The sequence below is a fragment of the Etheostoma cragini genome, chromosome 18, assembly GCF_013103735.1.
Source record: "Etheostoma cragini isolate CJK2018 chromosome 18, CSU_Ecrag_1.0, whole genome shotgun sequence".
Classification (NCBI taxonomy): domain Eukaryota; kingdom Metazoa; phylum Chordata; class Actinopteri; order Perciformes; family Percidae; genus Etheostoma; species Etheostoma cragini.
The window spans coordinates 4,084,924-4,099,778 of record NC_048424.1 but is presented as its reverse complement, the minus strand read 5'-3'; the positions used below and the strand labels follow the sequence as shown (position 1 = coordinate 4,099,778).

Below are 14,855 nucleotides of genomic sequence, written 5' to 3'. Positions count from 1 at the left end.
GGGTTAAACCCATGTCACTGTGAAGACCTCTAAAAACATCAGGTCAACCGTTGGTCTCGAATTACTTTTTTTTTTAAAGGGAAGGGATTGTTTAAACTCAAACATCTGGAAACGACATGATGTGAGACTGATGCTGAGCGGAGGAACAACCTCAGACAGAGGAGAAAGAATCCTGCATTCAGCGGAGATACAATATGACTGATAGAGTTTTCTGCGTCCAAATGTCAAAATGGACTTTTGGTAAGAGTCCCCCAGTTTATTAGGGTTTCATTTCGTTTTTTTATGTTGGTTTGTCTGTTTGTCTGTCAGCAGGATTACAGACAAAACCAGAGAATGCATTTTCTGAAGAAGTTGTGGTGTGTATGCCGTTGAAAGAAGGATGCTATATTGGATTGCTGGATTGAATTTGTAAAACGTAGTTATCAAGAATAGTTAATTAATTATTATGAATGCCATTGAAATGTTGAGGAATAATGTTTGAAGGGCCAGTGTGTAATGTGCTTAGTTGCCCGTGTTGCCCGTTCACAAACTTGTCCTTTTTCATTAATATTTACCACCACCATCAGTTCCAAATATTCCTTTTGGCTTGAAATTAACATTTGCATTCACATAAATTGGGGTAGACGCTCCATAGACAGTTAAATGGACCAAGAGATCCCGTTGCGCTGGACGGAGACCAGTGAAGGCTAATAGAAGTTCTTTTCCGGTGATGGCTGAGCGTTACTGCGTAGCCTCCAACTGAGCTTGAAGTTGTAGATGTGACGGTAGCAACCTGTCAGAAAGTTGTAAGTCTTCTGGTAGCTGTGCAAGAGAAATCTCAATAATTTCCAATCAGCAGAGACAGAGAGCGTAGGTACAGTGCTGCTCATCAGAAAAGGAACACTTGCTTAATTTGCCTTTAAAGAGGAATAAAAAAAGAGTTTTATTATTAAAGGCCAGTTATTTCATGGATCATGATACTGTGCATCCTGGTAAAGTTCCCTTGGCCTTTGGAATTAAAATGGAATAAAAATTAAAAACCCCACATCATCACATACCCTTCACCATACCTTGGGATTTGCATGGTGTTATTTCAGTTAGCCTAATAGCTGGTCTGATTTGCATTGAGAGATGATCTCATGGAAAGTAACCCATGTCAATCTCTAGGTTTGGTGAAGGGTATGAGATGATGTGGAGTTATTTCAATTAAATTAATTAAATTGAATTCCAGATCGGCCCATCTGAGCTTTCATTTTCTCAAAGGCGGACCAGGATACCCCGGGGTCGGTTTACACATATCACCATGTCTAGCCACTGGGGACCAAAGGCCGGCTGGGGGACCGCACATTAATGTTAAAAACCTCATAAAGTGACATTTTCATGCCATGGGACCGTTAGGCATGAAAAAGGATGAGGTGTCGGAGCTCTGTTGATCTGTCCAACTTGATACACATTGCATGGTTTTATTTATCTATTCAACCCAAATAACTCGAAGCAGAACTGAGAGGCAAAAAAAAAATAGATTTGTATTTCATAAAACATTAAGTTACTAGAACTTAAATATTTCGAGTAACTGTTACTTGTTTCTTTTATTAGAGTAAGTACTTAAAGAAATGGAGAGAAGGAATGAAAGATGAAACCAGGCAATATTCACATTTAACAAGCTGGAATCAGTGATTTAACTCAAATGACTCAAACTGGGTATCCAATTATGAAAATATACGGACAATCTTTTAATCTTGGCAGCTTTCATGTGACGAATATGAACTGAATATTAATGAGAACTGGCCCAAATGGAGCTGAGTCTTCCTGCAGGCTTTCTATACCACGCTAGAATGGCTTGAACCAAGGTAACCAAGGCAACCAAGTTACAGAGTCTATGGTAGCATTTCAGACATTGTCATAAAGTCATGATGTACGTGTGGCAGGGCACCTATAAGAAAACATGCGTTCATTGATGGTTTTGGACTATACATGCATACTTTATAATACATTTTATTCTTAGAATTATGTCTCGTCTCATGCATGTTTTTTCACATTATTTACTCTAAATATCACAAAAGACAAAAAAAGGTATGTATGTGACATCCTCATAGTCAAAAAGATAGGATTCAAAGGTAAAAACCTTGAAATATGTCCCATGAGTAGAATTAAGTGGCAAGATACATGTTATCCAATTCCGGAAATGGTGGCCATCTTGGAAAATGGTAGCCATTTTTTAAAAACCAAGTGGCTAATGTTATTTTTAAAATGATTGGCTCCAGAGGTATAACCACACCAAATGTGTTGCTCGTATCCACTTGGGAACGATTTCCTTATCTGCCCCAGTACTTCAGGGAAAACCCCCAAAAAGTAATGATAAAAACACAAAGGGCTGCCAGCTAACAAACATCAGAGGTTATGTAACCCTTCTGGCTGTGTTCAACAGCCTCCTCTGGATCAGAAAGGATGATAAAATGATTAATCATGGCTGATCAGAACACTGAGTCCCCTGCTTTTGAAAACCTCTGAGTTAGAGAACAGATGTTGGAGCAACATTTTGGCCCCAGAACATAGCGACAGCTTGACTTCATGTCACCCTCCTCGACATTTGGTGTTAATCTTAATGAGCAAACTCAAATTATTCTTTCAGTTATAGACTGTGATGAGAACCACAGCGTTAGCCTGTTGTTACTCTGCGAGTCAAAGCTAAACGGGACAGATGTTAGCGTATGTATGGAAACAAAAGAGAGACATGACCATTTGAATTTTAACAGCCACTGAATATTTTTTTCTTGAAATAATTCACTTTGAAACCATATATCTGAACTAACATCACGAAGGCAAAATATGAAATTACTTGATTTGCAAAATCGAAAGGCAGCCACATGCAGAGGTGCAAAGAGTACAAAGATATTCTACTTGAGTAAAAGTACATTTACTTTGATGAACATTTACTTAAAGTCAAATTACCGGAATAAAAATCTACTCAAGTCAAATTAAAAAGTAGCTAAATTTAAAATGTTCTTAGTGAAAATTACTTAGTTACATTCAACTGTGTGGAGAAATATACATTTTAATATTAATACTTATTTATATCTTATTAATAGTTAAAGTTTCATCTTTTGTGATTTGATAAGAGCACAAAGCCGCTTTTGATAAAAAAAAATATTTTTTACTCAGTAACAAATATTATTTGAAATGTATCTAAATACAATACTTACTACAAAACCAAATATACTTAAGTAAAAAAAATGACTTTGGGCTTTTTCACTTTGTAAACCTATAACATGCACAGAGAAAGAAATACAACACAATAAAGGAAATGGAAAAAGCCAAAAAGCATAATATGAGCACTTTAAATCCAGCTTTGGAAATTCTAAATCAAGAAATTGTGTATTTACACTCTAAGAATCATCTGTGTATAAGAGTTGTATTACTGTAAATAAAACGTGAGTCACGGTCGTATTTTTATTTCAAATTTCAAATGGCATAATTTTAGCTCCCACAACTTTTGCTTGTTAAGAATTTTTTAAAGTTATGTTTCAAACGTTTTTTGACATTTGTAAACCTTATTATCTCATTTTCCTCACTTTTTTGTCTATTTTTTGTTTATTGTAATTATTTTTCTAAGTTTTCAGAAGTTTCCTAACTGAGACACTTTATATTAGAGAATTTTATACAATAAGTCAAACAGAAAATGTCATTTCCACTTTTTTACTTGCGGGGCAAAGTCCAGGTAACAAGCTGCCAGTACGTTTTCTGTGTATTTTACAGATTTATTTCTTAGAGTGAACGTTTATAAATGGTTTTGAAAGTAAAATATTTCAATATAAAGTGTTCAGCTGCTCTTAAAATTCAAATACTTTTGTATCTTGTTTGCTTCCATACCTGGAAGCAGTCTGTCACGGCATGCTTGTTTTGGCACTCTGGGGCGCTCTGGGTTGGTGGGGGGGGGAGTTGGGCGTTTTAGTTGCGTGTCAATGGGTGCAAGCGGACCTCTTCCCACACAGAGCGTCTCAGGATGAGGCATGAACATGTGTGACATCACAGAAACCAGCCAATCACAACACACAGTGGCTGCTTTCCCAAAACGTCTGCCAGCAAAGTCCTCAACTTTTTCACTGTTTTCTTCTTAATTTAAATGAAACACAAATGCTAAATTTGAACTTCCAGATCCACTTTGACCCTAAAACATTTTGGGAAACACAGAGCGGATCACATGACGCTGGAAGCAAGGAAGTCAGTCAGCCAATCAGCTTTAGCTTTTACCTCCGTTGGTCCTCCGCTCTTGCTATTGGTTGGAAGAGTATTCTACACACCAAACACAGAGGTACACACATGAACATCAACACGGCAGAAGATATCACAGAACCAAACCTTAAGTAATGTCGTAATAAAGATGAACAGGAATCAGAAGTTAATTCACTGCACATGCACTTACATGCACATTAATATCCCTCTCATTCCGAATATGACCATATTCTGAATTTTCACATTAAGATGTGTGATGTATTGGTATTATTTAGTATTTGGATATATATACAGCTCAATCAGGGTTTGATATGCAGACTGTGACCTCATGCCTATTTAGGACAAACCCCGTGGAACAGCGCCATGCTTTGATGCAACCACGGGCCTAGTGGCCAACGGTGGAATTGCAACGTCTGACAACCTGCTGGACCAGAAAGATACAGATCTTATTTATCTAAAAAATCAGATATTCCAACATATCGTCTGATAGGTATTTAAAAAAATATAATCCAGAAACATCTGAGTTTTAGATTGTCAGTCAGACAAAACCGTTTTAATGGCCACTTTTCACTCATTTCTAACAAAACAAAAAACTTTTTGAAAAGACATCTGCAATGTCATTTTAAAGTCGAATTATTTATCATTCAAAACCTCACATCACCTACATAAATGTATTAATCTAATTTGAGGGAATTGATGAATAAATGATTCTGATGAATGAATATAATATGACAGACTCATATATATATATATATATATATATATATATATATATATAAAAAATATATTGGTTGGGCTCTAGTGTTAACATATTGACCCATGGGACTGCGCCCACGTCACCCGCGCAGGGTCACAAGATGGTTCCTGTAGCTGTAAATATGAATATAATGGCTATAATTCATAGTGTGTTATCTTTTAATAAGCACGACATAATGATTGCATCTCCTTGGTTCTCTTAATACATCCATCGTTTATTTAGATAAGCTTTAAACAAAGAAAACACAATCTTTGATGTGTTTAGACGATGGACGGCGAGTTCTCCACGACGTACTTCTTTCTACAGCCATAAGAAACAAGCTCATAGACGCGCTGCGTTGCTACGATAAATCAAACTTTCGCTAGTGCACATGTCTGGTGCGATGTCATGGGCCAGTCAACGCGGATAGTCTGGGTATGTTTTTAGTTCCCTGTCGGCTTTGTGCGCTACTAAGCAACTCTCACTGGAATGAATGGGGCTTTGCACCGAACGCTGTCTCCACTTCCCTCAACCGGATGTCAGGACTCTCAGATGACTGCAGGTCTCTCCGGGAAGCTCCCTGGGTTTAGAGGAGTTCTTCTATGGTGAATGAAAGGCTTGACCCCGCCAAGTAGGCCATCCAATCAAATTGAAGCATTGGCGTCAATGCTGCTGCCAGTTCTGCCGTTGTTTACCTTTTTCTTCTTCTTCTTCTTCTTCTTCTAGTCCGTAGAAATAGCAAAGTCAGTAGCCTTTCCTCATTATCATTCCTCATTTCCCCACTTCTGTTCCGGAAAAGACTGCAGCGGGAGTATTAACAGTTATGGCGTTCCCATAACGTCACACTGGCACACGACAGGTCGGCTGCGGCTAGTATACCGGACGCTTTAATACAGCTACAGTGCTGCTCATGAGTATAGGAACCCTTGCTAAAGTTGACTTAATAAAAAAATCATCTTTTGTAAATTTATCTTAGTGCCTTAATTAAAAAATGAGGAAAAATCCACTTAATTCCTTAAAATACAGGGGACATAAGTACACACACCCCTATTTAATTCCCATAGAGGCAGGATTTCATTATTATATGTATTATAGGTATTATGCATCCTGATGAAGTTCCTGAACATCCTGTTTTACATGGCTGCAGGCACAGGGGAGTGTTAACTTTCATTAGCCGTGGAAAAAGCTTAAATAAAGCTTAGTCAGAATATCGTCTCTTTCGGAATAAGAGCAAATAAAGTGAATATTATGTGCATGTAGACATAGTCAGTGTTGTGTCAAAAAGTCAAACTGCTGCCAAAAAACTTGACTACAAACAAGTTTCATGATTTTATTTATTGGCTCTTTTCGTCTCCCCTCCGTGCCTCTCTCTGTTTGTCCTGCAGAAACAACCCTTTCCTCTGCGTTGTGGTTCATTTATTCCGGTTTGTGTGTGTCTCACCTGTGTTGCTATGGCGCTTGGTGAACGGGTTGAGCGTAGCTTTAGCTTTGGACGTCCAGTTAGCCGAGCTGGAGCCGAACGAGCTGGAGGACAGAGACTTCCCCAGGTTGTCTGAGCTCACCTTCTTTGTGTTGTTAGTGGCCGTCTTACTCCAGTCTGCAGCACACAAACACACAACCATCATTACACACTAACTCCAGTCTGCAGCACACAAACACACAACCATCATTACACACTAACTCCAGTCTGCAGCACACAAACACACAACCATCATTACACACTTACTCCAGTCTGCAGCACACAAACACACAACCATCATTACACACTAACTCCAGTCTGCAGCACACAAACATTATTACACACTAACTCCAGTCTGCAGCACACAAAAACACAACCATCATTACACACTAACTCCAGTCTGCAGCACACAAACACACAACCATCATTACACACTAACTCCAGTCTGCAGCACACAAACACACAACCATCATTACCTTCTTACCTTTTTTTAATCATTTGGACTTCCAACGCTAAAAACATTTGCCTATACTAATTATCTTTTCCAGAAACTATCAAAGACTAAACACATTTTCCTTCAGTTTTAGTGCTATTTTCTTTTTCTTGTTTTAGTTACATTTGCGATGTCAGTCAGCGTCCACTAAAAGTTCTGTTGTTGTTGCTGACAGACTCAGATTAATATTCTACGTGTCTGACAACATTATGAATGGATCCCTAGAGAGATAGACCTTTTAGTTAAAGAGTAAGATCCTTTTAGTTTAACATGAAACAGCCTCGAAATCACCATCACCAAACCCACCGGACTCCATGTAAATAATCACTACTTTTAGCGTGTATAGAGCAGTATATCTCCACATGTAAACTGGTGAATTAAGACTTTATTTCAACCAGACCGGAGTGGTGATGGTTGGAACACTGGAAAGATGAACCAAGACGGCTTTTGGTAGTTTTATTTAGTTTCTGTCCACTTTGTATGATTTTTTTGTTTTACCGTGATAAAAGTAGTGATTATTTACACGGAGTCTGGTTGAGTTAGGAGATAAACATTTTGGGGCTGTTTTTATGTATAGAACCATCTTATTTCAATAAACATTGGATTCTGTAGGAAAAGGAAGTCATTTAGTCCGCTGTCTGGTGGATTCAATAAGAGTTCTGAATGCATGACTACATGCATAAACATGAAGATGTTAAATATGTGTGAACATGAACTGCTTTCTACGAGGAATTTATGGCTATTTGCCCCGTCATAAAAAAAAAGATCAGGATGGATTCCTGCTCTTTGGTTTTATCTTTTTTTATGAGCTGCAAAGCTGAGCTCACTAAGGTTTTATATTTTAATATAAGTTCCTCTCTGGGTTTTTCTGCTGCAGTGGGAAACTGGCAGGAGGTCTGAAGAGACATGAATGTTCTCTACTTGAGACAGACAGGAAGGCAGGCAGATTTATGTAGGCAGGTAGACAGAGACAGACAGACAGACAGACAGACAGAGAGAGAGAGAGAGACAGACAGACGGACAGACTGAGACAGACAGAGAGACAGGCAGACTGACAGACAGTGAGACAGTCAGAGAGAGAGAGAGACAGACTGACAGACAGACAGTGAGGGAGGCAGACAGACAGACAGACAGACAGACAGACAGACAGACAGACAGACAGACAGACAGTTACCTGAGTTGTCAGACAGTCTGAATCGGCCGCAGCAGAGGTATCTCCTCCACTGCTTCTGGACGTTTTCTTTCATCGCACAGTGGAAGATAAAGATGAACAGACCTGGAGGAAAGAAAAGAAAAAAGATCACTTGGACTATTTTGTACACTCTCAAACAATTTCTGTCCTTTTGTCCCCTTTACACCAAACTCCTACAGTATCACCACGCAGGACCAGGCCAGGACGTCCAACATGTCATGAGCCTCTGGTCATTGGGAGTGTTTTGAGACAGCGCTGCAGTCCTAAACAGTCCTTCGAGAAAAATGCAGTTTTTTGTTTTTTGTGATTGTTGCAAAAATCCTTCATTATGCTTTTTTTTTTTTTTTAAATGCGATGGAAAATGCGGGATATTTATGTAATTTAATGCAATGAAATTGCGGGAACTTGCAAAAAAACCCTGCTGTTTGATGAAAAAGAGGCGTTTGTCTTGTTGCGTAATTACGTCACTTCATAACGTTCCCATGGCAACAGAGGAAAATGGCTGCTCTTCTGTGAAGTAAACGCAACATTTATTAAATTTCTGCTAAGACATATGTGACTTTTACGGGACTCATACGGGATTTATGAAATCATGCAAGCCCCGCATTATTTTGCGCGAAAATCAGCAAAGTGCAGCATATTTGAAAAAATGTGTCCCATGCATAAATATGCAGACTTTGGCTGATTATGCATCGATGAATTGAATTATGCAATCGCATAATCACGTTTTTCTGGAAGGACAGGATAAGTCACGTTAATCCGTTACCCTGCAGGGAGTTGAAGATGGAGAACAGGTACATGAAGGCCAGGTTGACGGGCCCCCAGGCGAACAGAGCGAAGCCCCACGTCATCCCCAGCAGGAAGGTCAGGCTGATGACGCTGCGCAGGTTCCTCAGCACCTGGAGCACAACACACAGGGCACGTTTGAGGCTTTACTCGCAGGTGAAAACACAACGCAGCTTCTCTCCCCCAGTGAGGATGTGATAGAGTAAGCGTTGAGCATCTTCACCTCCTCCCGCAGCGTGCGGTTGCTCCGTTTGCCGTTGCGTCCGCAGATCTGCATCATCACCACGATGAACATGGCCACGTTGAGCAAGAACACCAGACAGAAGTAGCTCACCACGGTGGAGTAGAAGACAGCCGAGTTCTGGATCCAGCAGCTACACGCGCACGCACACAAGCATGCACGCACACACATGCATGCACATGCACATGCACACGCATGCGTGCAAACACACAGACACACACACACACACACACACAGATTAGAGTACTATATTCACTACATGATCTTTTCTGATATCGTATTACAGCTTCTGATGTTTTAATGTGTGGCTCAGTGTTCATGTTTCCACAAAAAATGAAAGTTACAAACACGTGTTTCTTCATCACTTACAACTTTGAGGATCCTTCCCCCGACTCTCCTTTGCCGTACTCCTGCAGGCCGTACGAGTTTTTATTCACGGTGACGACTAGCCCAACCAACACTGCCGGGAGACCTGCAGGTTAACATTCATCACATTTATATCAGTCCGATGAATAAAGCAGGCCTGAATTTCTAAACTCTGCACCAAAATGATTTATTATTTTTATTGAGGAATTCAACTGTCACGTAAGCCCGAAAATGCAAATAAAACATATTAACACATTACTATACATGAAGTCATCCTCACGCTTAAATGAGGATGAGACCGAGGCATTGGTCTGTAGAGTTGTGCTGTTAGTCATGTAGCGCCCCCCCCCCCACCCCCCGTTTGAAATACAAAACTCCAAAGGCATTTATTTGAAAGTCTACTTTTTGAAGAGATGAAAGGGGAGAGAGAGGGAATGACATGCAGCAAAGGGCCCTCGGCACGAGGAATCTACCTCCATGCATGTGCGGCCGCTCTACCAACCGAGTTCTGTATTTCCCTCCCGGTACTTGCAGAGACCTTTTTGCTTTGAAGCTACGTGTTCATCGGGTCCCAGGAGCCTCCATTTCACAAGGAGTGAATGAAAAATAGCAATGCGTGTTATCAGACTTCACGCGTAGCCGCCTACGTCCTGTTGCAGCCAATGAGCGGCCGACGGGAGCGGGCTACAGGACGACTCACTCACCATGAACAGTTTTTAATGTTCTATTAGACTAGAACTACTCGAGAGCCGGCTCGAGAGACTTTGCTCTGATTTACTGGACAGTCAGAGCAGGATTCGGGATTCGGGGCAACTGCTTGGATTTGGGGACTGTCCCAAATTCTTTCGGGATGTCTGGTCACCCTACATGTCACTCTTATGTAGATAAGTATTTTTTAAAACCGTCAAACATTCAGGGCTCTGGAAGAAAGCTCCGTTGCTCGGCGCCTCACCCCCATCCCTCCATGCCTTTTCATTAATTCTGTCTTTTAAACAGCTTCGTCCCTTTTAACTGCGTTTCGATCAACGTTTTCCTCCCTTTTTTTTCGGATTCAAGGCTGCCTGACATGACTGATATTGCAATTGCAATCTGATTCACGATATTGTTGGGACTGATCATTTTTGTGTCATTCTTCTCCTTTTCATTGATTTTTTTATTTTTTAAATGATTATAGTATGATTTTTTCCGCTAATCTGTATCAAACAAAGTTGTTTTCTGTAGTCTGTAGGATAGGACTTGTAGGCCGGGATGTCTCTGCAGCACCACAATACTTTATTTTACAACGGTTGGACACGTATTTTGACTTGAATAAATATTGTGCCCGCCTGCGATTTGGATATTGCCCTAGTCCATACTGCGTTTGATAAAATTGCGATTAATTGTGAAGACCTAATCTGATTGTTCTCCAACTACAGTGACACAAAGTTGATGTTCTTGGAAAGCGCCTCACCCCATCCCAGGATGCAGAACTTGAGGATGTATCGGCGGATGTAGGTGTTGAAGACTTTGACCAGAGCGATGTACATGTGGACCGACTCCAGGCCCATCCAGGTGAAGGACGCCAGCAGGAAGTAGTGCAGCACGACGGCCACAGACACACATAGCCAGTCCCTCTGCTGATTGGCCAGCCAGCCATCTAATAGGAAGACCATGTTCAGGAACAGCAGCGCCGTGCTGAGGTTCATCAGGATCTTCGAGGGGTAGTCCCGCCGCAGCTTCCTGGGGTACGGAAGCAACACACCGTGTTAAAGAAAAGCAAAAAAAAAGGGAAGGAAAAAAGAAAAACAACAAAAAAAGAAATAAAAGGAAAAGGGAACAACAAGTCATGCAGAAGCTTTCTGTGGGAAGAAAAAAAGCAACAAAAAAGTTCAAAATGTTACAAAAAAATGATAAGAAAGTTAAAGATGGAATGGAAAGGACGAAACCTTTACGCAGTACAAGTTAACGGAGAGCAGAGAGTGGTTATCCCCTCCAGTGGGGGCGGGACTTGAGTACGCCCTGTCTCTGTCTCTGTCTCTATAGCCGCACTGTGACTCACTCGAAGGCGAGGTAGGTGAGCAGCGTGGCGGCGGAGAAGATGGCCGAGAGGCCGCAGCCGACGTAGGTGATGAAGGTCAGGATCTTGTTGTTCTGGTGGTCGATGTGGGGCGCGGTTCCAGAAATGTCCTGCGGACGGAGACACAGAGAGAAACAAGTACAGTAACATCATGTTTATTCCGCTAGCAGTCGCACAGCTCCTCAGGCTGATGTTTAGATGGAAACGATCTCAAAAGCAAACGCAAATGTGGCGCTGCGTTCTCACTTCCGCGCTTAGACAAGCATTTTGGGGGGAAATCTGCGTAAACAGGGGGACACAAACATGTGAAATCTGATGTAGTATGCACGGCAGGCGGCTGGTCGGGTAGGTGGTAGTGGGACGCACTGCACAACACCACCCCGTCCACGCGGATGGATACTACCTCCTTCTTCTTCTCCCCCCCCTCTCTCAATCTCCCTCTCCTTCCTTCTTTCTTCTCTCTCTTTCCTCCTCCTCCTCTCTCCCTCCCTTTTCTTCCTTCTTCTTTCTGTCCTCCTCCTCGCTATCGCTCCATCTCTTTCCTTCTTCTTTTCTCTATCCTCCCCCTCTCTCTCTATAATAGTCTGAGTCTGAACTTCATCACTGAAGGTCCTTTATATACTGAAGAAGGTTTTGCCATTTTGAGTAGCCGAGTGGAGGTTCCTCGTTTGGATACAGCTACTGGAGTCAGGGCATTGCACCAATCTGGGACTGATCTGTGAGGATGAGCTGACCTCCACTGTTGGACTAGCAGTTTCCTACCAATCATGATGGCTGTCTGGACCCATTCAGCATTGACTGAAGCAATACCATCTTTCAGTGTATTTGGGTCTCCTAATAGGTATAAACGACTGCAAAAGGGAACCCTTAGGCCCACGACTGTCTGAATGGACACATGAACTTATGACCAGAAGACTTGCATTGTTAATATGTACTTCTGAAATGCCAAATAATAGATTTTTAATCACATGATCAAACATGCAATTAATGGCGATTAAGAACAAATTCATCTATTGACAGACCTAATCTAAACGCTGCTTCTCGGATTTTACTGTATGCTGTTTTTTGTGATCAACTTTTTAAAAATGTATTTAAAGAGTAAATAAGAATGCAAACATTGGTCCATATCTGCATGTTATGTTTTATTCTTGATCCTTGATATAAATCACGTTGAACATCTGGTTGCTGTAAAAACCTATATGAATACATATTGATTGATTGATTGATTGATTGATCGATTTATTGATTGACTGTGTCTTCCTAATCTGAAATGGGAAGAACGGTTTGGCTGGAAAACATTGACTCCCTTTAAAGAGTTAGAAGCGTCTGGACTGTGACTTGTTCTTACCATGAGGATGCCAAAGTGTGTGAGGTGGTCACACAGACACACGGTCGTGTTGACGCTGGAGTCTTTGGACACTAGGCAGCCGTCTTCGTTCCAGCCTCCGGCTCCATCTGGTGACAGTACACAGGTATTACTGCACATTACAATCCCCTCTGTACCGCTCCACGCTGAGTACAACTACATTCACTTGTTGAGGGATTTAAAGCTTGTGATGTGACGGCAGATGCAGACAGACTTACAGTTCATGCTGAAGTCCCAGAACATGCAGACTGGCGTCAGGTTGGGCTGTCGGGAGACAAAAAACACCAAGTTCATGGAACTCATCCCAGATAATAACACGGAATATGAGCTGATAAGGTGTCCTTCACAGGTATTGCACCCCATTACATGTCATCTAGCTGATACTTCTATCCAAACCAACTTACAATTGGTATATCTGTCAGAGGTTGCACGCCTCTGGAGCAACTAGAGGTTAAGAGTGCCTTGCTCAGGGACATATTGGTTGATGTGTTGCAGTGGGAATCAAACTCAGATCTCCCACACCAAAGGCATGGGTCATATCCACTGCACCATCACCACCACATTATTAATGGACGTTTCCCTGGTTACGCCTGAGGATTTGAATTTGACTAATACCTGAAACAATTACTCCCATCCCTTAAGGTTCTTAAGCAACCCAGACAGACAGACAGACAGACAGACACACACACACACACACACACAACCACACACACAGAGCTGTACCTGTTCCGAGAGGTGAGCGATATGGATCTCCACCGGCTCCTTCAGGTTTCTGATGGAGAAGTTCCCGACGCTGCTTGCCACCACAAAGCTGTTCAGCGAGCGGCCGTCCTGCTCTTTCTGCAAACATGTTAGGGTGTAACAGTGTTACTCTCCGACAGGCCGCTCAGTCATTCAAACTTCAGTGCGCTGGGTACCGTTCAAAGAAGTTCAAAACCGGCACCAATAGAGTGACTTAAACATGGATCCCTAAACCATACTTTTATAATACATATTTTATAAAACAAAAGGAAATGACTAAATGAATTCATTGCGGCATAAATCTATGTATTTGTATGTTGCAGCTCCGACCCCGTGAGCCCGTCTCTGTGTAACGTAGCATTTTTTCTGCACGTCTCTAAGACGTGTGACATCAGACAGCCATCAGAAATGACTAGATCTTGGCATGCTGCGTGTTGATTGGCTCACTAACAACGATAAGAGGATGAAATTAGGTATTGAATGAACCTAAAAAATGAGCATAATATGGGCGCTTAAATAATTGATTAGGATGTTTTGCTTAGATCCACTTTTTGTTTAAGTGTTCACAATAGCTTTTAAAATGTGGCCTGCATCAGTTTTCAGTGTGAACTGTTTGTGGTTTCTAAGTGACCCGCATGCGCAAAAGAACAACAACAATGGCATTAGATACAGCACGCTGTTGAACTACAGTTACAGAGGTTACGGAGAAGATAACAGGAAACAGCTGATCTCTGACCTGGAACAGGGTTGTGCTGCTGAAGAACAGGAAGTTGATCCGAGACAGAGACGATCGCTCTGATTCACTCAGAGAGACGCCGGACAGCAGGGAGGCAGGGAGGGTCACCTGACCCAGAGGACTCATCCTCTCCGACTCAAAGTCAACCTGGTGTGAGGAAGAACAGACAGAATGAAAGAAGAACAGACAGAATAAAAGAAGAACAGATAAAAAGAATAGATCCAGGAAATTAGGAAAGGAAAGGGAGGGAGAGAGAGAGGGAAAGAAGGAGGGGAGAGAGGGAGGATGAGAGAGAGAGGTAGGTAGAGGGACAGAGAAAGAGGAAGGGGAGAGAGGGAGGAAAGAGAGAGGGGAGAGAAAGAGAGGGAGGGGGAGTGAGGTTAGTTACCTGTGCATGGGTGGGGTAATTACTTGTGGGTGGGTGGAGTTAGTTACCTGTGCATGGGTGGGGTAATTACCTGTGGGTGGGTG

General features: G+C 41.7%; 1 protein-coding gene across 1 annotated transcript in view; it reads right to left on the bottom strand.

The window, feature by feature from the left end:
• adgrg6 (adhesion G protein-coupled receptor G6) overlaps positions 1 to 14,855 on the bottom strand; it is a 56,583-nt gene that overhangs the window by 5,197 nt on the left and 36,531 nt on the right. The window contains exons 20-30 of the mRNA XM_034900772.1: positions 14,385 to 14,531; positions 13,631 to 13,747; positions 13,126 to 13,171; positions 12,890 to 12,996; positions 11,524 to 11,651; positions 10,936 to 11,204; positions 9,489 to 9,591; positions 9,102 to 9,252; positions 8,859 to 8,991; positions 8,075 to 8,176; positions 6,390 to 6,545 (exon numbers count right to left, since the gene is read on the bottom strand). Coding sequence (XP_034756663.1) covers positions 6,390 to 6,545; positions 8,075 to 8,176; positions 8,859 to 8,991; positions 9,102 to 9,252; positions 9,489 to 9,591; positions 10,936 to 11,204; positions 11,524 to 11,651; positions 12,890 to 12,996; positions 13,126 to 13,171; positions 13,631 to 13,747; positions 14,385 to 14,531 — 1,459 coding nt within the window. The remainder of the gene's footprint in view (positions 1 to 6,389; positions 6,546 to 8,074; positions 8,177 to 8,858; positions 8,992 to 9,101; positions 9,253 to 9,488; positions 9,592 to 10,935; positions 11,205 to 11,523; positions 11,652 to 12,889; positions 12,997 to 13,125; positions 13,172 to 13,630; positions 13,748 to 14,384; positions 14,532 to 14,855) is intronic.